Source organism: Stenella coeruleoalba, assembly GCF_951394435.1.
Source record: "Stenella coeruleoalba genome assembly, chromosome: 5".
NCBI classification, from domain to species: Eukaryota; Metazoa; Chordata; class Mammalia; order Artiodactyla; family Delphinidae; genus Stenella; species Stenella coeruleoalba.
In genome coordinates, this window is record NC_137150.1 from 57,707,678 (window position 1) to 57,728,910 (window position 21,233).

Here is a 21,233-nt window from a genome sequence, read left to right on the forward strand (position 1 = left end):
ATTTTTTTTTTTTTTCTGTTTTCCATCCTTTATTGAAAGGTCCCACATCCTCAGGGACCCCAGGCAAACCAGACGCCAGACAGGTCCCCCCAATATAGCAGGAGGCCTGAAAGGGGAGAGGAATGACTTATGATCCCACCACACCTCCCTGGAAACAGAAACCCACCACAGACGGACAGGCAGACAGGGCCAGGACGGGGGAGACCTTACCTCCCTCTAGGTTCTCTGCCCTTTGCCCCCAGTTGAAAAGAAAGTCAAACACCGACTATGAGGCACCCCAGCCCCCCACCCACCCTAGCATAGTTTGTGCTCCCCCCCGCCCCCCTCGCAAGGGGCAGCACTGAGGCAGCTTCCCGTCGCTCTCTTTCACTTTGGTTTGCTCCTGGCAGCTCCGTGCCCTCTTCCTTCCTCCCTCAGCCTCCGGTCCAGTTACCCCTACATCTTCGATCACCTACTCGGACCTTCTCTCGGGTCTCTAGGGCCTCCTGCCCCAGGGCTTCTGGGGAAGCAGCATCTCCTCCCAGCGAGGGGCTCCGCCAGGCCCTCTCTGCCCAAGATGCGGGGCTCACACGGCCGCCCCACTCTCCTTGAGGTCAGGGGCTGAGCGCTGCCGTCTCAGCCGCGGGGGCCGTAGTGTATGGGGGGTAGCGGGGCCCTGGGGGCCTCTGGGCTGGGTATGGTTGGGGCTGCTGGGGATAATAGTTGTGCTTTTTGGGCTGCAAGTTCTGGGGTTCGGGCTGTGCAGAACCCCCTCCCCGGATCGGCCCCCACTGTCCAGGGAATTCCTGCGGGGACGGTGGGACTTGCGGGGACTTGGGGGACTGCGGGCAGGGGTGGCCGGAGAGGGGGTGAGCTCCTCGGGGGCGGAGGTGGCGCTGGGGACTCCCCGGCCCCCTCCTCCAGCCAGGACTTGAGGTGCTGGGGGTTGCTCTTGAAGGGGAAAAGCAGCGTGCAGTCATGAGGGGGCACAAAGTGGGCGAGGGTTCTGCGCAGCCCTCCGCCCCGGCCCCCGGAGCCCTGCAGTCCCTGCAGCCGCAGCTGCTCCTGCTTGAGCCAGCGAAGGCGCCCCCGACGGAAGGCAGGGTCCTCCTCCATCAGCCTCGACACCCGCTCCCAGCTCGACAGGGGCGGCGAGGAGGGCCGCGTGGGAGGTGCTCGGTCACCGGGGGCTTCCTGCTCCGCTGCCTCAGACCCTTGGGGCTGGGCTCGCGTGGCCTCACCGGCTTCTTCATTCTCATCCTCGTGATCCTGGGTCAGGGGGATGACCCTCTCCACGTGAAGCATGTGGTCCCTCAGGGCCTGCAGCTCGCGGTCCGTGCTGCTGTTCTGCAGCTCCACCTCCTGCAGGATCCCCGCCAGCTTGTCGGTGTGAGCCCGGAGGTCCTCCACCTCTGCGCCACGGGCTCCCTCCTCACTGCCGCGTGAAGGTGATTTTTCTTCTTTGGTCATCTTCACCCCTGACCTGGGTATCAGCTCAAGGATTTGGATCAAGGCATCGACTACTTCATTTTAGTTTTGACCTGGTTTGTGTCCCTCTGTGTGCCTCTGTGCTGCTCCACTGTGGCACTTTTCATGAGATCCTGTTGCTGTGTCGAGTGGTGGTCACCTGGGACGGCAGGGCCTGAGCACCACGTTTGTTGTTTACTATTCTGTCTCATCTAGCATAGCCCCTCACACATAGTAGGTGCTCAGTAAATATTTGTGTTGTAAACAGATGGAGGAAGACAGACACACCGATAAAGTTTTCTCCTCTGATTTACCTTTTTTTCTTTTTCTTCTTTTTTTCTATTTTATGGACATCTTTTTCCTCTTACTTGTTTTCCTTTCCTGACCACAGTCTAGGCTCTGTCTGGTCTGGGAGTTATACTGTCTAAGGTGATGGTATATACCTCTGCCCTCATTCATTTTGTGTTTGGGTTTCTAGATTAATTGCTGGAGCATTCTCTTGTTTCTGTTCTTTTCCTGTCTGTGGCAGATGCTCTATAGGCATGCAAATATAAACTCATGGTGGAGAGATGCAGTTTGGGTGAATGGATCATACATACTCTGGAGAGATCCTTTCCTCTCTGACTTGTGACTTGGTGTTTGACCAAGAGTTCTGGGTTTTTTTTGTTTGTTTGTTTGTTTTTTCCCATTTGAGCTGTGATGATAGAGCAGTGAAGCCAACTTCTCTGGTTTCTTTAGTCTTTCTAAACACCAGATCTTGTTGAGGTACATCTCTACCTCTCTCTCCTTCTTCTTTCCTGTGTGGGTATCTGAGGGCAGAATTTGGACTTCTGCCATTTTCTGGGGCTTAGGAAAGAGAGCCCAAAGTCACATGAGTAAACCGTAGCCGAGAAGACACCTGTTGAGGTCCTTTATACTAAACCAGCATTCTTATAAGACTATTTGAAATAATACAGTTTAAACTTGTGAGGACAGGGACCCTGCTTGTCTTATTTAATATTAAATCCTCAGTATCTGTATATATTTGGTGTTCAGTAAATATTTCTTGAATACAATGAATGAATCAATAAATGAGTGAATGAGTGAGTGAGTAAATCCCTGTGGGTGAACAAGGATGACCAGTGGTACGCTAGTCCTAATAGTATACCACCATATAGAAACATTTTAATCTTTGGCAATTACTTATAAAACATTCTTTTCAATCAAAATATAATATATTTGGGAAAAAAAGAAAAGCAAAAAACCAAGAAGAAACCTTCCCGTTCAGAGAAAAGAAATTATTACCATTTTTATGTAAATTCCTTACAGGTTCTCAGTCTTTGTCTCAGTTTTAGTCTCCATCTCTATTCTCTAACCTTTTCCTTACTTTTGGAACTTAATGCACATACTGTTTTCTAACATGCTTATCACATCAATGAGGTTATTCATGCTGTAAACCTTTTCTTTTATCTTTTCCCTTCTGCGGGTCTCTCCACGCTCTCCATGGCTTAATTTGTCATTTAACTTGAAATGAAACAATGACTGGTTTCCTTCTAAAGTAAACGTAGTTACTCATGAAACTCTGCTTGGACTATTCCTAGGAGGATCTTTCTGTGAGCTTCCTAACTGTGTGTCTTGGCTCCAAGCTTTTAAGTCAAGGAAGGGGTCAGCAGGGTAATACTTGTCAGGCAATGCTTATTTGCTACAATAGTGTCTGAGCTAAGACTTGACTTTGCTAAGCAGAAGTTGGAAATAAAGTGAATTTCCCAATGAAAAATGTGTAAGGATTTGCAGCTCCTGAGTCTATTTCAAATTTTTTTCTATGACTACATGTCATTTTAAAATTCTTCATGATTGCCAAGTTTAAGGATCACAGTTCATTTTTAGATTTCTTGTGTGTTACTCACTAAACTGTTTTTGTTATTGGGGTAAGAAGTAACTGTTGTGTCTGACCAAATCATGTCATATTTTTGGAGCAGTTAATGACTGGAGATAGGAAATGTTAATTTCTCACTAATTTCTCATTAGGCTGGAGCCTAATGGCTTAAGAACCATAGAGTTCTATGTGATTTTCACTTATTTCGAAATCCTAGACCCATGCCAATGGTGCATTTCTAGCAATCTTATTTTCTCTTGGAGCTCTGATAATTAGAGGCTTAGGGGCTTAGAGGCTTAAAGTCTTAAGTCTTCAAAACTATCTCACTAGTTAATAATAACCAAAGATAAGTGCCTGGGGAGTGTCATTTTCACCTTCCAGCCAATATTTGAGTGGTATTTTGGTGTCATGTGTCATAGATTAAAAATATCGTTGATGTATTTGTTTTAAGTTATTAGTTCAAATTTTTTTTTTTTTTGTATTTAAACTTTTTGGAATTTTTTTCTTAATTGGGCTGGGGATTTTGTCTTTTGTTTTTGCTTTTGAGAGCACTGAATTATATTTAAAAAAGGAATATAGATGAAGGCTGCTATTCACAAGTTAAAATGGGCCCCTAAGGGAAGAGGGATAGAAGAGAAAGCTATACAATGTTTAATCTATTAATAATAGAAAGAGTGGCTTTTTTGGGGTGGGAGTGAGTCTCTGTGTATCTGGGTTTGGGTCAGAGGGTCACCATAGTTTTTATATATATTACTTTTTGTTCTACTCCTGGTATTGTTCCAAAGAGCAAGAAACTCCTTGAACAGTCTATCTTTTACTGTCCTAAAGAATAATATCTTTATATCTATTTTCAGAATTTGTTTTTCAAATTTAGAAGTGAAGAAATTGTGGTATTTGCCTCTCCATTCCTGTTAAGGGCCTAGGATGGTGCTTCACTAAGCCTCTTGGTCTCCTGAGAGATCTGAGGAAATGGTCTAGTGCAGAGGAAAAAGGACGGGGCCAGGAGTCAGAATACCTGGGTTCTGGGCCACGTGTGGGGTTTGAGGCAAATGATTTAACTTTTCTAACCCTCGTTTCCTTACATGCAAAATGGGCCTGAAAATGTTTCCCTCTACTGCATTGCACTGCCCTATGACGACAGATAAGGCGGCAGTTTGGATAGCTTTTGAGAACGCTAGGCAGTGCTTCTCAGACTTTGCTGTGCACGTGGAGATCTTGTTAAAATGCAGATTCTCATTCAGTAGGTTTGAGGTTGGGCCCGAGATTCTGCATTTCTCACAAGCTCCCAGGTAATGCTGCTGCTTTGAATCATACCTCAGGAAGCCAGGTGTGGTCTAAAGCCTTATGTTGTCAGGGGGGATATTGAGGGTTCTGAGGAGAGAACCCTCCCCTGCCACCCCCAAACACACAGCTTCCCAACACCGGTGTGCCGTGAGTGGGTTACGGACGAGGCCAACATGCTGATCCCTCAGGTCCTGGGGCGGGTGGAGCCTCCTGAGTTACCCCACTGTGCCAAATGCATCGTCTTCTTCTGTGTGCCGTAGGGTGGACGCATTTGGGAAGCACAGCAGTCTTCACAGATCCCTCACCAGCTCTGTGGGGTGTGGACACTGAAGTAGGGAAGAGGGGATGAGGGGGCAGGCGGAGGTGGAGGGTCGTGAGGTGGTAGGTCTGGGACTACCAGAGAGACTACAGAGGGTTCCACAGGCAGAATTTTGTTTTGTCCTGGACCTCACACTGCGGTCCAGCCATTCGGCAGCCCCGAGGGCCTGTGTGTTCTCTGTTCCTCACAGGTTCTCCCTGCGTGGGCAGACGGTGTGGCTGTTTCCTCCATCTCTCTTCCCTCCTCCCGAACTTATATCTATGCCACTGGGGTTCGGGTTAGAACAATCAGTGTTAGGCATTTGTATTTGTCTAATTTTAAATTATTTTAACTTTAGACACTGTTCTTTTTTCTTGTTTCAGAAACCTTTTTAAAATTACTGTCTGAAATGTCAAAAGAATTGATATTATGGGTATATTTACAAAAATACCTATTTATTATGCTTATTTTTTATCATCTGTCTTCCCCCCCAGTTGAAACTCACAAGAGATTTTTGTTTTGTTCATTGCTATATCCCAAGCCCAGGGCACAGTAGGAGCTCGTAGGAGCTCGGTAAATATGTGTTGATTATTGAATGACTTGATTACAGATCTCAGTGCTTATTTTCTCTTCACCTTCTAGATGTTTATTCTTTCCAAGAAGAGGAACCTGTTTTGGATCCTCATTTGGCCAAGCACTTAGCGCATTTTGGAATTGATATGCTTCATATGCATGGGGTAAGAAAGGTCTCCTTTTGTGTCTATTCCCACTTTGCGGGGAAACTGTTTGGTTTATTTATATAATTCCTATCACACAAATCTTCATTTTATAGGTTTTAATGTTTGCATTTACTTCTTGAACTTAATTAGTATTTTCTTTTGGTTGTCAGCTTAGATTTTTAATTTTTATTTTATAGTAAAAATGGCACCTCATCCAGTACCATTTTGTTTTAGTTGGAGTTTACTTGCAAAATTTCTGTCTCCTTTGATGGAGAGTTGCGTGAATCACTCTTTGTTCACTAAAGGGAGAAGGCACGGGGAGATGACCTTTAAAATAATCTGTGACCAACATCACTTTAATTGATTACAGGAAGGGAAGCAGAGCTCCTGGGGCAGGGGTGGAAAGAATAAGCCAACAGATTGTTGATGGAAATGGTTTGCCTCATTTCATATTGTGTTTTCAGGCTGGTATCATGACTGTAATATTTGTCCCTATGAGGAGCTGGTTAACTGTGCGTGTTTTGCTTTAGCCCATGTCATCTCCCTCTCCTCATGTTCTCTCTAACTCCTCTTTCTCACTCATGTCACTTTTTTTTTTTTTGCGGTACGCAGGCCTCTCACGGTTGTGGCCTCTCCTGTTGCGGAGCACAGGCTCCGGACGCGCAGGCTCAGCGGCCATGGCTCACGGGCCCAGCCGCTCCGTGGCATGTGGGGTCCTCCCGGACCAGGGCATGAACCCGCGTCCCCTGCATCGACAGGCGGACTTTCAACCACTGCGCCACCAGGGAAGCCCACTCATGTCACTTTTTAATTTGTTTTCTGTGCTCTTCTTTAAACCTCCCTCCCATGTCGAGCTTCTCCCGAACCCCATGGTTTTATTCCACTTTCTTCTCCAACTGCCTTGCTTTTTGTTTGCTGTGTTGCATTGTATCTGCCCTTGAGATTATTCTACTTGCTTCTTTTTTTTGATTCCTATTTGTCTTCTTCCTCCTCCTATCTCCTTTCCTCCCAGTCTCTGTCTCTTTTATTTTAAAATCTTTTAAATGGGGGTTTTTCTTAAATTGTGGAGAGATACACCTAATGTAAAATTTACTGTTTTAACCATTTTTTAAGTGTACAATTCTGTGGCATTAAGTTCATTTGTCTTGTGCAACCATCACCATGTTAGTCTTTTTTAATGAGGTTGTTTATTTCTCTGTTTAACTGGGGAAGAAAGGCAGAAACATCTATTGCTGTTAGAAATAATTGGTGGGACATGATGTTTGAATGATAATCATTGTTAAAGTTGTATTTCTTCAATGACGTTGCCCCAGACAGAGAACGGGCTCCAGGACAATGATAACAAGCCGCGGATCAGCGAGTGGGAGGTGATCCAGGAGACGGGGACGAAGCTGAAGCCCATGTACGGCCCTGGATACACGGGTCTCAAGAACCTGGGCAACAGTTGCTATCTCAGTTCTGTGATGCAGGCCATCTTCAGCATCCCGGAATTCCAGAGAGCGTAAGTGTCCCGTATAGACCAGGGTGCACAGCCTGCCCTGCATCCCCTCCGCGTCCAGTCAGGCAGCGTGTGCTGAGGAAGCCCTTTACCATCTGTGCTGTGATTTCCCGCATGAAGCTGGGTGAGAACACTTGTCAAGTGTTATGGGGATCAGGTGAGATAAGAAGAGATTTGTAAACTGAAAAACCACCTACAGGGATTTGTCATATTAATAATGGCTTCCAATTTTAGACCAATACCCTCTATGCCAAGAAAGTAATAATCATTAAGCTTCACAGCAAAACTGCCACATCTCGTCCTATAGATGCGCTAGGAGAGGTTCGGTGATCTGGTTTCAGTGGTGAGTAAGTGGAGCTTCTAAGAGGATTTAAGCTTTTCTTTTTTTGCTACTCAAAATGTGGTTCGTAGATGGTGCTGGTCCTTGGACTGCTGCATGTGGATCCGAAATGAGACAGGTATGGAAATTGAGAGTGAGCATTCAGAAATTGTGGTGGGCCTTTGACGTTGCCGTTTTTTATAAGTGGCATTTCATTTTTTCAGTACAGTTGACCCTTGAACAACATGGGTGTGAACTGCACGGGTCCACTTACATGTGGATTTTTTCAATAAATACGTACTACCGTACTACAGGATCTGCGGTTGGTTGAAACCATGGATAAGGAGGAACTGCGAATCCGAAGGGCTGACTGTAAAGTTATGCATGGAATTCCGATTGTGCCGAGGGTTGGTGCCCCTGACTCCCGTGTTGTTCAGGGGTCAACTATAATTTATTTTTATTGTATTTTTAAAGGTATCATCTATATGAGTTGAAATCAACAAACTAGCTGGCTCTTCACCACAAGTAATTGGGAGGCACTGATTTAGGGTGCTTCCCACCTGTACATGTTCAGGCTGCCTGCTTCCTCCCTTGCTGAGGGGCAGAGAGGCTGTGTCTCTGGCCCTTTTCTTCCTTCAACTGTGCTTAGGACAGGGAGCCACAGAGACTGGTAGCTGCAGCTCATGGGCAGCCACTGCCTCAGTTTAGGAAATAATCTCTAGTGTTTCCCAGAGCAGGTAGGATTCGACCTTGGTTCAAGTATGGAAGAGGACACACATGTGCTAAGACAGAATGACTGGCAGATAGCACGCTAGGGACAGCACAGGGCAATTTTTAACCCACGTGGAGTTGAATACTAATGATTTTAAAGGTAGTTAATAAAAGTATATCAGATGTCCTTTTCTTTCCTCTCGGTATTTGAAGTCTTACCTCTTCATACTGTTCCTGGCTTTGGAAATTTATGGTCAGTTTTCCATGTCAGGTTTTAATTTTTTCCATCCAGCCAATAAAGAGCGGGTTCTGCTGTGCTCAGCAGTGTGCTGGGTATGCGGGGTTCAGTGGTAAACAAAAGGACCTGGTGCCCAGCCCCAGTTGGGGAAACAGACATTAAATAAATGTAGACCGTCCCCAACTTGTGATGATTCGACTTAAGATCTTTTGACTTCAAGATGGTGCAAAAGTGATATGTGTTCAGTAGAAACTGTACTTCGAATTTTGAATTTTGCTCTTTTTCTGGGCTAGTGACAGGAGGTACATACCCTCCTGTGACGCTGGGCAGGGCAGCAGCCATAGCTCCCAGGCGGGCACGTGACCCTGAGGGTAAACAACTGATATGCCTGCAACCATTCTGTACCCAGACAGCCTTTCTGTTTTTCCCTTTCAGTACAGTATTCAGTAAACTAGATTGGATAGTCAACACTTTATTATCGAATAGACTTTGTGCTAGATGATTTTGCCCAACTGTAGGCTAATGTAAGTGTTCTGAGCATGGTTAAGGTGGGCTAGACTAAGCTTCAATGTTTGATAGGTTAGGTATTGTAAATGCATTTTCAATGGACGATATCATCAACTTATGATGGGTTTATTGGGCTGTAACCCCATCCTTTGCTGAAGAGTATCTGTAATCATAAGAACAACTGCATGGTTAAAAATATGGTAAATTCCATGAAGGAAAAGGGAAGGAGGTGGTCAGGGAGGATCTCTTTGAAGAAGGGACACACAAAGGGATACTCACCTTGACTGATGTGCAGGGGGAGTGTAGACAGGGTTTTGGAGAAAAGGAGGAGCAAGTTTGAAGCTCTGAGATGCGAAAACCTTTTCAGAGGTACGCATCATGCATTGTATTATTTTTATAAATTCTTACCCATGTCTCATACCTGTTTTATCATTTGATTTGGAAACAGTGTAGCTTCATCTTATCTGTCTCATGCTCCAAGATTTTTTTTTTTAACTATTGAGGGAAAGTCCTTATTGTAGGTGTTGTATAATTATTATTTCTTTTAAACTAGAATGGAAGACACTTATATTCTTTTGTTACAAAGCTCAACAACAGTTTTAGTGCTTTACAGCCTACAGTTTTTGAAAATATTTTCTACACTTCAAAGTTTGATGAACAATTAACTTTCTGAATTTTTTCTTCAATGAAAAAATGTACCTCAGGGCTTCCCAGGTGGTGCAGTGGTTGAGAGTCCGCCTGCCGATGCAGGGGACACGGGTTCGTGCCCCGGTCCGGGAAGATCCCACATGCCGCGGAGCGGCTGGGCCTGTGAGCCATGGCCGCTGAGACTGTGCGTCCGGAGCCTGTGCTCCACAACAGGAGAGGCCACAACAGTGAGAGGCCCGCGTACCGTGAAAAAAAAAAATAGTACCTCATGTCTATAATTTGGAATTAAGATTTGAATCTCTCACCTGGTCTCGTTTCAAGGGTTGTAGAATTTTGTAGTATCTAACATTTTGTATTCTATTCCTAAACATTTACTGTATGTATTAGAACATGAGCAACTTATTTTTCATACTTGTCCTCGGTCTTTTGGTTCTTTTACCGAATATCACTGGGTTGAAGTACTTGCTCTTCAAACTACTTTTTCCCCAGTGGGACTAACTCAGTGGAGTTACGTCCAGGACTGGTATTTCCATTTTGTAAGTAGAAAGAGTGACTCACAGAGAGATTAAATGACTTATGCACAACCACGGTGTAATTCGGGAACATCAGCTGGACTCCTTGATACCCTGCCTGCCACTGGAACCCAGTTTACATTTCAAAATAATTCCGATGAGGAGCAAATCTAAATAAACTGGCGTACGAATTGAATGACAACAAAGATGGATTGTCAGGTAGCAAAACTGTTTTTTGCTTTGAAAACCACTAGATTACAAATTGAAGATATAAGTATTGATACTTTAAAAATTATCCAGCATTACTTCTGCCTTTTAAAAATTTTTGAAATTTTAAAATTTTATTTATTTATTTTTAAATTTTGGTTGCGTTGGGTCTTCGTTGCTGCGCGTGGGCCTTCTCTAGTTGCAGCGAACGGCGGCTACTCTTTGTTGGCGGTGCATAAGCTTCTCATTGCGGTGGCTTCTCTTGTTGCAGAGCATGGGCTCTAGGCACGCGGGCTTCAGTAGTTGTGGCTTGCGGGCTCTAGAGCGCAGGCTCAGTAGTTGTGGCGCACGGGCTTAGTTGCTCCGCGGCATGTAGGATCTTCCCAGACCAGGGCTTGAACCCCTGTCCCCTGCATTGGCAGGTGGATTCTTAATTACTGCAGGGAAACCCCTACTGCTGCCTTTTAATTTAATTTTGTTGTAATAGAAGATATTCCTCATTGATTAGAAAAGGAATATAAATTACTAGCAAAATGGACTTTTCTGACATCAAAGGTTTATTACCCCCTTCTTCTCCATCAACCTTGCCGGAAAGCATAAGGTTTTCACTAATGTTCATCTTACCAGTGGATTTTTTTTTGTCTTGTCAGGTTTTGAGATATGATAAAGACTGGATTGTGAGAGATGATAAAGACTGGATATGATAAAGATATGATATGATATGAGATGATAAAGACTGGATATGATAAAGATATTGTGAGAGAGCTAATGTTTATAATGCTTATCGTGTTGTATATTAATTAAGAATTCTTCAGTGCAACCTCTGACTCTGAATATAGTTTGGTTTATCTATTATTTGGCTTTTGGTCCATTGAAAATTTCTAAACGGAATTGTTGTTCTAGTGATACAACCAAAAGCCATTTGAATGGGACTATTCCAGAGACGTGTGCTCTGTTAATTTTTATGTTGGTACATAACCTTGGATACAAATTCCGAGTTTGTAATCAGCAGGTGCCTAGAAGTTTCTAGTATTTCAGGGATCTAATTAGAGGTCATTACTAACTGTAGTGTATCATGGTTCTCTGCCAAGACTTTACTGCAGTAATGCCTGTTCTGTTGGGTCATTCGGTAGTCAGTTATGAAAATTGGTTGTGTGATTAAATGATATGAATATATTCATTCAACACATATTTATCAAGTGCGTTTTACGTGTTAGATGCTGTTCTAGTGCTGGAGATGCAGTCATTTAAAGTCTCTGCCTTCATGGAGATTATATTCTAGTATGTGATCTCTAGAAAGATAATAAACAAGAACATAAATAAATTGTATAGTTGCAAATAGTGATTCATGCCAAGAAGAAAGTTAGCCAGGCTCAGGTGATTTGGAACATGAAAGGGAGCAAGGATCTGTAGAGAGAGCGTTCCAGGAAAGAGACAGCATGATGGCATGACCCTGAAGCAGGAGCGAGCTTGGTGTGCCCAGGGCAGCAAGAAGGGGAAATGGCCGGGGCGTTGTGGTCTGGGAGAGAGGAGTGGGAATGAGGTCAGAGAAGCAGGCAGGGCAGGGTGCAGGAAGGGACAGGGAGAGGGATCTGCTTCTGGTTGCCTCTTCCTAGAGCTGTCAGGCTCAGAGAGTCCAAGCCTCAAGAGGGAAAGGTGAACAGCACAAAGCAGGGGGTGTGAAATAGGAAATGAACTTAAGAAGTGAAAGAAATGATTGTGTGTTGACATATATACGGAATCTAAAAAAAAAAATGGTTCTGAAGAACCTAGGGGCAGGACAGGAATAAAGACACAGCAGACATAGAGAATGGACCTGAGGACACAGGGAGGGGGAAGGGTAAGCTGGGACAAAGTTAGAGAGTGGCATGGGCATATATACACTACCAAATGTAAAATAGATAGCTCCTGGGAAGCTGCCGCATAGCACAGGGAGATCAGCTCGGTGCTCTGTGACCACCTAGAGGGGTGGGATAGGGAGGGTGGGAGGGAGATGCAAGAGGGAGGGGATATGGGGATATATGTATACCTATAGCTGATTCATTACGTTATAAAGCAATTATACTCCAATAAAGATGTTAAAAAAATTAAAACTAAAATAATTCCCAATCTATGTATAATTATTTAAATGTAATGAATTCACTTATATGCTTTCTCTTGAAAAACATGCTTGTTCAATGAAAAAGATATTAGTTTATTCATCTACTTAATTTTGAAGATTGCTCTGTAGACAGACTGACAGATATGTACTCCTGGAAACAACTAATACAGGAAAATATATTTTTGACACGTTTGGAGGAAAATTAAAAAAAAAAGAAATGATTGTGTGTTGAGATGAGAGATGGATGGTTACAGTTAGACTGCTCTGTCAGGTAAACTGGTCAGAAGGAGGGCTTGTGGGCTGCACAAGGGACTGTGGATGGGGCAGGTACATCTGGCAGTGTGGTTCAGGGCACAGCTTGGGCGCCAGGCTGCCTGGGTCTACTCTGGGCTTCATCACTCCCTCTTGGGTGATTTTGGAAGGTACCTAATGCATTTGCACCCTGATTTCTCATCTCTCAAAATGAGGTAACGACAATAATCCCTTCCTCATATGGTTGTAATGAAGTCTTAATCAGGCAGTTTAGGAAACGCTTCAGAAACGGTAGTTGTTACTGCTGTCATCATTCATTTTGACGCCACCAGAACAATTCCTAACCTTACCTTTCGTTTTGGGGAAGGTAGTTGAGATGGCGTAAGCCAGTGGTCCTTGACTCTGACTACATGTTAGTCTCACTTGGGGAACTTGTAAAAGATTCCAAATCCCAGGCCTCAGCCTCAGGCAGTGAAATCAGAACATCTGGGGGTGGCTCTGGCTTTCGTATTTTTTCTAGAAACTCTTTAGGGGATTCTAACTCGTACCTGGGGTTGAGACCCATTGATAGAAGCATAAACCTTTTAGGGAGGCCCATGAATATGACTGCAGAGGTAGGAGCTCAGGAAAAAATTCTCTTCAGGTGGGTGATTTAGTGTTGACAGAAAGGCAAGAAGGTCTTAGCTAGGATGATAGCTTATTTGGGTTCTGTTCATCTCTCAGTTCCTATGTTTTGACCGTTGCTTTTCATTTTCTAGGTATGTAGGAAATCTTCCAAGAATATTTGACTACTCTCCTTTAGATCCAACACAAGATTTCAACACACAGATGTAAGTGCCCTGTTGTAATTTTTAACTATCTGATATAGTGTTCATAGTGGTTTTCTCTGGGTTGCAGAATTAAAGGCAATTCTCTTCTTTATTGTCTGTATTTTTTAAAGTATTCTGAAATAAGCATGTGTTGCTTTTGTAAAAAGAAAAAAATCAGTAAAATTGTAAAGTACTGAGAAAAGTTGAAAATGGAATCAGTATGAAGCAGAATCAAACAGATAAGTTATTTGTGAGTAATTGAGATACAGTGTTCCACCTAAAAGCAGGTGTACTTATTGAAATTTGTAGGTAATTTTAATATCTCTGAGGGGAAACAGCAATAACCTTTTTGTCTGTTTCTCCCTCCTGTCCAGGACTAAGTTAGGACATGGCCTTCTCTCAGGCCAGTATTCAAAACCTCCGATGAAATCCGAGCTCATTGAACAGGTGATGAAGGAGGAGCCCAAGGTATGTGTCTGGGTATTTGCCACACTGAAATGCTGGAAAGAGGAACCTTCTCAGCAAGAGCATGGATTTCCTATGATTTGGCGAATGGTGGCCATCAATTTAGCAAGCTGTCAAAATAGCTCTTTCATTTTAGGGTCTAGGGTGTCTGTCTGCTCTTAAAAATCGTGGTAAGGAATAGCCAGGGTTGGGGTTTCTAGTGGCATTTGCTTCATGGATTGTATGTGATTGCCATCATTAATGGTCTTTAGAAATAATATTATTCATAAAGTAGTGCTGGAATGGAAGGAATAAACATATAAAAATATAAACATTTTCCCCTCGGTAACCCAATCTTGGCCCTTGTAGTGTTTGTGTTCTCCTAAGCCTCAACTCTGTTTTGCTAGCGTTTCTCAAGAGGCTGGTTGTTAAAAAAAACAACACACATATTCCTATCCCGCCCCTAGAGCTGAGGATTCTGAATTTCTGGGGAGGGCTGGGCAGTCCTCATTTTAACTAAGCTGCCAGGGAGTTTGTAAGCACACTCCAGTATAGGAAACTCAGTTGGCCATTCAGTCACTATTACTTGACTCATTGAAAGATGTGCTTCATCTCCTAATAGCCAGACTCCCATTTCCATGTGCCTGCAGGTTGGGCCACTGACCCCTCCCTGGGCTGCTCTGTTAACGCAACTCCAGATGGCGCCACTCGCAGCCTGGCCTCTTGGAGTGGTGCCCTTGGAGTTGTGCAGTGCGCAGCTTACACAGCTGTATTTGGCGGTCTTGGCTCCCACAGCTGCAGTCATCCTGGGTGGAATGCAGGCCCCGCTTCCCTAACCCCTGCTCTGCCTCCAGGGTACCTTGTCTTGACTTAGTGGGCAAGTTCTTTCAGTTCTGTGTCTCAAGTGTGTGACCTCTGTGCTCCCAGCTTAAGTCAGTCATCCTTGACTAATGCCTGCAGACTGAGAGCAAGAATCGAAAGGGAATAAGTTCTTTTTCATTGGGAAGCCAATTAGTTGGGGAAATGGAGCAAACAGGAGAAGAGAGACTAGGAAGGGAACATACAGAGGCAGTGTCTGGGGGTGGGGAGAGGGAAGTGGGTTGTGAGAGGGTGGAGAGGGATGTAGACATTCTGAGGGCCAGGCCTGGAGATCAGAGTGTCATGGCCAGGCAAACCTAAGTCCTCCAGTAGCATTGTTATCTAGCATTGCAACCATGAGTCCCTTATCCACGCCAGACAGGAAGACCCCCAGTTGGGATGCAGTTGAGGTGGTCTGGGCTATCAGGTTATCCAGGCTTCTTCTACCTCTGAGCTCCTGTGGAACTTTGAAGAGGTGATGGTGAAAAAACTTGGCCCCAAATGTTGTTTTTGATCACATTTATCCTGGGTGTTCATCCAGGCTGTCACTTCTTGGGCCACTCTCGGGGCAGAGTCCACCTACCCTGGTGGAGGAGATGGAGACTAATTGGGACTCGGGAGCCTGGCTTCCTCTCCTGCCTTTGCAAGGGATCTGGAGACTGGGGGCAAGCCCCGTAACCTTTCAGTCTCAACCATCAAATGGAAGATTGGTCTCGCTGGCGGTTGTGAATAGTGCAAGTGTGAAGGTCCCCTCTCTAATGTAAATAAAATCTGTGTACAGTACAGGACAGTTGTGCTTTTGGAATCTCCTCATTTGAGAAAATGGGAAATGAAAACTCATCAATTTAGCAGTGTTTGGAAGGAAAATTTGGTTTTAATATCACAATATCCTTTTACATTACGAAAAAAGGTAGTTCTTATATAAGTCATATTCTTTATTGAGTCTGTGAACAGCTGGGGACCCTAGTCCCCTCCCCACCATTAGATTAGCGTGGTAGCTGTGTGATCTCCAGGGGTCTGGGGCTTGCCCTGCCCTGTCTGGTTCAAGGTGTGAAACCCGGCAGCACTTGGACCATATCTGTCTTGCAGGTGTGTTTTGCTTGCACCTCGCCCCCTCCCCAGAATCTGACTTTCCAGCTTCTTTTAAACACTCAGAGCCTCTGGCAGTCCCAGGCCCGTGACAGCAGTGGCTGGAGCTGAGTAGCAGCCCTCCCTTCATACAGGACACACTGTCCCCAGCTGGCCCCAGTCCCTTTGTGATTCGTGACCTGGCTGGTACGCTGGGTATTTGGGTATGTGACCCTTGATCTAGATGATTTGTAAAGTCCTTTCCGTGCTCCGACATGCCAGGATCAATTGGGTCCCTTTAACATTCAGAATGAGCTTGAGTTGACCGTATGATTTTCTTTGTGGCCCTGGAGGTGCCAGTTTCAAGCTGTTACTTGAACAGGCAAGTAACTCATTGTAAAATCTCCACTCCTTGACAGTGGAGAGAATTACTTTCTGAGGCATCAGGATTTTCACTGGCATTTGGTTTCAGAGAAACCAATTTGTGAGAATCTTTCTTCTTTCAGGTCTCAGGAGCCCTTTGGTCAGGTGGTCTTGTGCTAGGTCTCTGGTGTTTGTGTCTTATCTTGTAGATGAGCCTGAAATGCTCCAAGAGATGAAAGAAGATGTGCTGAATCAAAGAAGAGGATAGATTACGAAAGAATGTGTGGTGCAGGGGAGAGAACACAGAGCCATGTGGCAGGAATGCTTTTTTACAGGGTCACCACCAGAGATACCAATAACTAGCATTACACAGTGCTTACGAAAGGCCAGGCCCTTCCTGTATGTTCACTGATGCAGAAATGGATGCACAGAATCCTAACCTAAAGTTACAAAGCCAGGGAGTGGGAGAGCTGGGGTTTACACCAGGCAGTCTGGCCCTGAGTGTGTGCTGTATTGACCACTGCACCGTCCTGCTTCTCTAACAGTTGTTCCAGTACTTGTTTCAGGCTCCCAGTGCCTCAGTGTGTAGATGCTGGTAGGTGGATGACAAAAGGGGCTGCTTATATTAAAAAGAATGAAATGATGCCATTTGCAGCAACATGGATGGACCTAGAGATTGTCATACTGAGTGAAGTAAGTCAGGCAGAGAAAGTCAAATATAGTATGATAATCTGCTTACATGCAGAATCTAAAAAAAAAAACCAAAGATACAAATGAATTTATTTACAAAACGGGGGGGAAGGTTGGGGGGAAGGGATAGATTGGGAGTTTGGGATTGACATGTACACACTGCTATATGGAAAACCAACAAGGACCTACTGTGTAGCACAGGGAACGCTGCTCAATATTATGTAACAACCTAAATGGGAAAAGAATTTGAAAAAGAATAGGTACATGTATATGTATAACGGAATCACTTTGCTCTACACCTGAAAGTAACACAACATTGTTAATCAACTATACTCCAATATAAAATAAAAAGTTAAAAAAAAAAGGGGTTGCTTAAAGTTTGTGGAATTACCAGGTAGCCCAGTAACTTGGGCTACTCACATCTTGGGTCATTTCTAAAATATATACGTCTGGATATTAAGTTGCTCTGCTACAGACCAAGGTGAAATCTAGTTTTTATGTATGCATGCTTAATACATATTTCATCTATAAAAAGATTTGCAGTGTTTTTTGGGGGCACTGCCGTTTCTGTATAAATTTGTTGAATTGATTTTTAAAATTAAATTGCATCTATAGTAGCTAAAACCTCCTCACTATAAAAGGACACTTTTTCTTCTTCAAAAAATAATATTCCTGGGCTTCCCTGGTGGCGCAGTGGTTGAGAGTCTGCCTGCCAATGCAGGGGACACGGGTTCGTGCCCCGATCCAGGAAGATCCCACAGGCCATGGAGTGGCTGGGCCTGTGAGCCATGGCCGCTGAGCCTGCACGTCCAGAGCCTGTGCTCCGCAACGGGAGAGGCCACAACAGTGAGAGGCCCGCGTACCGCAAAAATAATAATAATAATATTCCTGATCTTTATGCATTCTAAGACAGTGCTTTCACACAATTTAATGCTGAATACTCCATAATTTATTTCTCCTCCTGAAGATAGCACATTATTAACAGTTCTGTATTCCGAACAAACTGTTTCTTAAGTGACAGTTCATTTAATTTCCCATCTAACTAATCCTTGACACAGAATTGCTGGTCTCAGTTTTTAATCAACATGATATAACCAGGGTTCTACTTCCAGATGATGTAATTTTAGCTCCAAACATAAGAACTTTGTTTTCACTAACCTCCATTTTCCTACTTTGGGCAAATGTAACATTTCTGACTCATCTTTTGAAATACGAAAAATAGCTTGGGGGAATACCCTCTGTTCCTTTAGCTTAGGAGATTTGGGGTTTGGACGTGAGTTAGGAATTACTGGTCCAAGGTTTATGGTTTAAGGTTAAAAATTTAAATCAGCAGATGACATATACCTGTGTTTGGGGACGGCTGAGATGCATGTATTTTTTTCATTCCTGTGATCTTATAATGTAAGCATCTGTACAACCGTTGCTCTAAAGTGATATAAAGTCTCATCTTGCTGCTTGTTTATTAATTAAAGCATTAGCCTCAGAGGAATATGAGTGGACACTGGCTGGCTGCCTTCTTGGTTGCAGTGTTAAACAGAAAGTTCTGTGTAAGCATTTGGGAAAGATTCTGAACACGGTAGTCCTCTCTCCAATTTTAGCTGATCTGTTTTGCAGTTGCTGATGGAGAAAGTAAGTACAGCACCCTATAACTATGACAGGTTCCTTAGGTGGGTGCTATTTAGGAGACTATCTGGGGCTCCCTCTTATAAAGTTAGTTGTCAAGACTAGCCTTTGCTTCTGGGGTCCGAGGGGCAGCTCACAGCAAGAGCAAGAGCTTCCTGAAGGCGGGTCTGATTCTTGGTCAGTTTGATCTCTCTAGCCTTGTTTGGTGATGGGCCCGTAGGGGACACTCAGGTGATGACACTGACCCAGTGCCAACCAGGAAACATGTTATTTCTTTGATTTACTTCTTTGGTTCTTGTTTATTTATTTTGGCGGTGCCGTATGGCTTGCAGCATCTTAGTTCCCTGACTAGCGATTGAACCCGGACCACAGCAGTGAAAGCGCCAAGTCTTAACCACTGGACTGACAGGGAATTCCTTTTGGTTCTTATTTAGGCTTTGGTTTCTTTGAAGTAACTGCCTTATTCTAGAGCCTGACCTTTTAAAAAAATTATTTAAATATGCAAATATACACACACGTAGAGAGCAAAGTATAATGAGTCCATGTACCATCATGTAGCTCAGCAGTCACCATTACTGCCAATATGGTTTCATCAGTCCCTCCTGAACTCAATTTTTCCCTTCCCTTCCTCTCCTTTCCCCACAGTATTTTGACACAAAATCTAAGCATCATCCCTTTCCCCTGTAAATATTCAGTATGCACCTGTAACTAGAATACCTTCTTTTTTTTTAAACATTAATATCATGTTGAAAGTTGCTTAAAGTGTTACAACAAAATGTATCAGCCAATACCCAGCCCACATATAGATTTTCCCCTGCAGTATCCAAGACATCTTTTCAGAGTCCCCCTCTTTTTACAAGCGATTGGTTTGTTGAAGGAGCCGGATCATTTGCCCCAGGATTGCTCTAATGATTGCTTCCTTGAGGTATTGTTTAGCTTGTGTTTCTTACAAGCTGGAAGTTAGATCCGGAAGCTTCATTAGATTCTGGCTCATTTTTTTGATAACCTGATTTTCTATCAGACATGAAGCGAACATAGTAATAGTTGAACATGGGAATTAGTGAGACCCCCCCTCAGAAATCAGAGATGGAATAGGTGTGGGACGTGGGTGCAGGCAGAGGGGTCAGCTGATGGTTAGGCATTAAGTGTGGGGAAGCCGAGTTTGAGATAAATCCAACCCAGCTGTGAGAGCCCGGAGCTGGTCTGCCGTGAGATGTGGGGAGGGAGAGGCAGCATCTCTCCGGTTAGGAAGCTTTTCAAATAACTTCTCAGTGACCATCAATTCTCAAGCTATAGCTTGTCTGTTGCACCAGGGATTAAGCAAGGTCAGTTGAGGGAAAACAAAGAACTGGGCACCAAGAGAGAAGAGGCTTGGGAGGGGAATGAATGAGGCTGGGCTGCAGTCCAAGTGGGGGGCTGAGTCTCTGGAGTTTTCACCAGGGTCTCCATTGAAACGTCTCCTCCCAGCTGTACAACCACGTGGTGGCACAGAGCAGCAACCAGCTTTACAGAATTTGTTTTCAGCAAGTTAGTAAACTTTTCCAAGCAGCTGCTTTGATGGGGACTGGCAGCCACCTCAAGTTCCAAGCACAGCTTGTAAGAATTAACACCAGCAGGCAGTGAGTGTGTGCTTATGTGCGTGCCTACGCCGAAATGCACAACGCGAATAGATGTATTCCAAGCGGTGTCTCTGCACTGCCCAGAGTGGACATGTCATTGCTGGCCTGGCCTGTGATGTTGGCCCCAGGGGTGCGTGGGTTTGAAGAGGGCTTGCCCAGAGTCCAGACAGACTGTATACTCTTCACAGCAACTGGTAAGAGGGACTCAGGTACATCAGAGGTGAGAGCTAGGCACACGTGTGCAACAAGCGGTATTAGGACACAAGAGAAAGAGAAAGACAGACGGATAAAGAGAGGCTGCGATTGACTTTTCTAGTTGTGTGATCCTGGACCAGTTACTTAACTCCTCTTTGCCTCAGTTTGCCTCCAGTTTGCCTCAAGTGGAGAAAATAATAATAGTAATCACCTCATGAAGTTGGGTGATTTAAGTAAGACGCATGTATAAAGTGTTCAGAACTATGCCTGGCACCTAGTGAATATTCATCCAGGTACCTAGAATAGTGTCTGACATTTTATAACACTCGGTAAATTTCTATTGAATGAATGACTAAGTGTTAGTCATTATGCAAATGTAAGGCATTATTTTTGCATGCGTGTGTTGGCTGATACCATGTAGATATACATCGGAATTGTGATTGGGGAAAGTTACAAACTTTTACATTCCTTTCGGGAGGTGTATGTGTGGGTAGTTAAGCTGATCACCATAAATTGGTCTTCACTTAGCCCTAGAAGCACATCTGAAGCCTTGTGTGTGTGTGTAAGCTGGTCATTTATGTACAGGTTCCAAGCCCTCAGATGTTGCCACTTTGGGGAGTTCTTCTTCCAGAGCTGTCAGCACTGTTTCAAGTCCTCTGCAGTGTTCCCTAACGTTTGTTATAGATACGTGCTGTCCCTCATCACGCCCCCACCCCGCCGTTGTCTGTCAGCTCTTGGAGGGCAGAACCCCCGATGTGTTCTACATGAAGGAGGTGGTTGGGAAATGCTGGATGCCTAGGTCAGATATATTTTCAGCAGGACAGGAAAATTCACCTGAGTTTTATTAGAAACGTTGCTTAGAACATGTGTGTTGGAGAGATTTTATATGTAGAGCTGCCCTGTGGCGGCAGGGAGATAGCTGTTGGAGTTTCCCATCACCTGTTGCATCTGACTGTGTGATTGTGCACA

At 44.3% G+C, this 21,233-nt stretch overlaps 1 protein-coding gene across 1 annotated transcript in view; it reads left to right on the top strand.

The window, feature by feature from the left end:
* USP13 (ubiquitin specific peptidase 13) overlaps nucleotides 1-21,233 on the top strand; it is a 122,786-nt gene that overhangs the window by 51,475 nt on the left and 50,078 nt on the right. Inside the window, exons 7-10 of the mRNA XM_079921705.1 lie at nucleotides 5,526-5,620; nucleotides 6,916-7,103; nucleotides 13,354-13,425; nucleotides 13,779-13,872. Of these exons, the coding sequence (XP_079777831.1) occupies nucleotides 5,526-5,620; nucleotides 6,916-7,103; nucleotides 13,354-13,425; nucleotides 13,779-13,872 (449 nt within the window). The remainder of the gene's footprint in view (nucleotides 1-5,525; nucleotides 5,621-6,915; nucleotides 7,104-13,353; nucleotides 13,426-13,778; nucleotides 13,873-21,233) is intronic.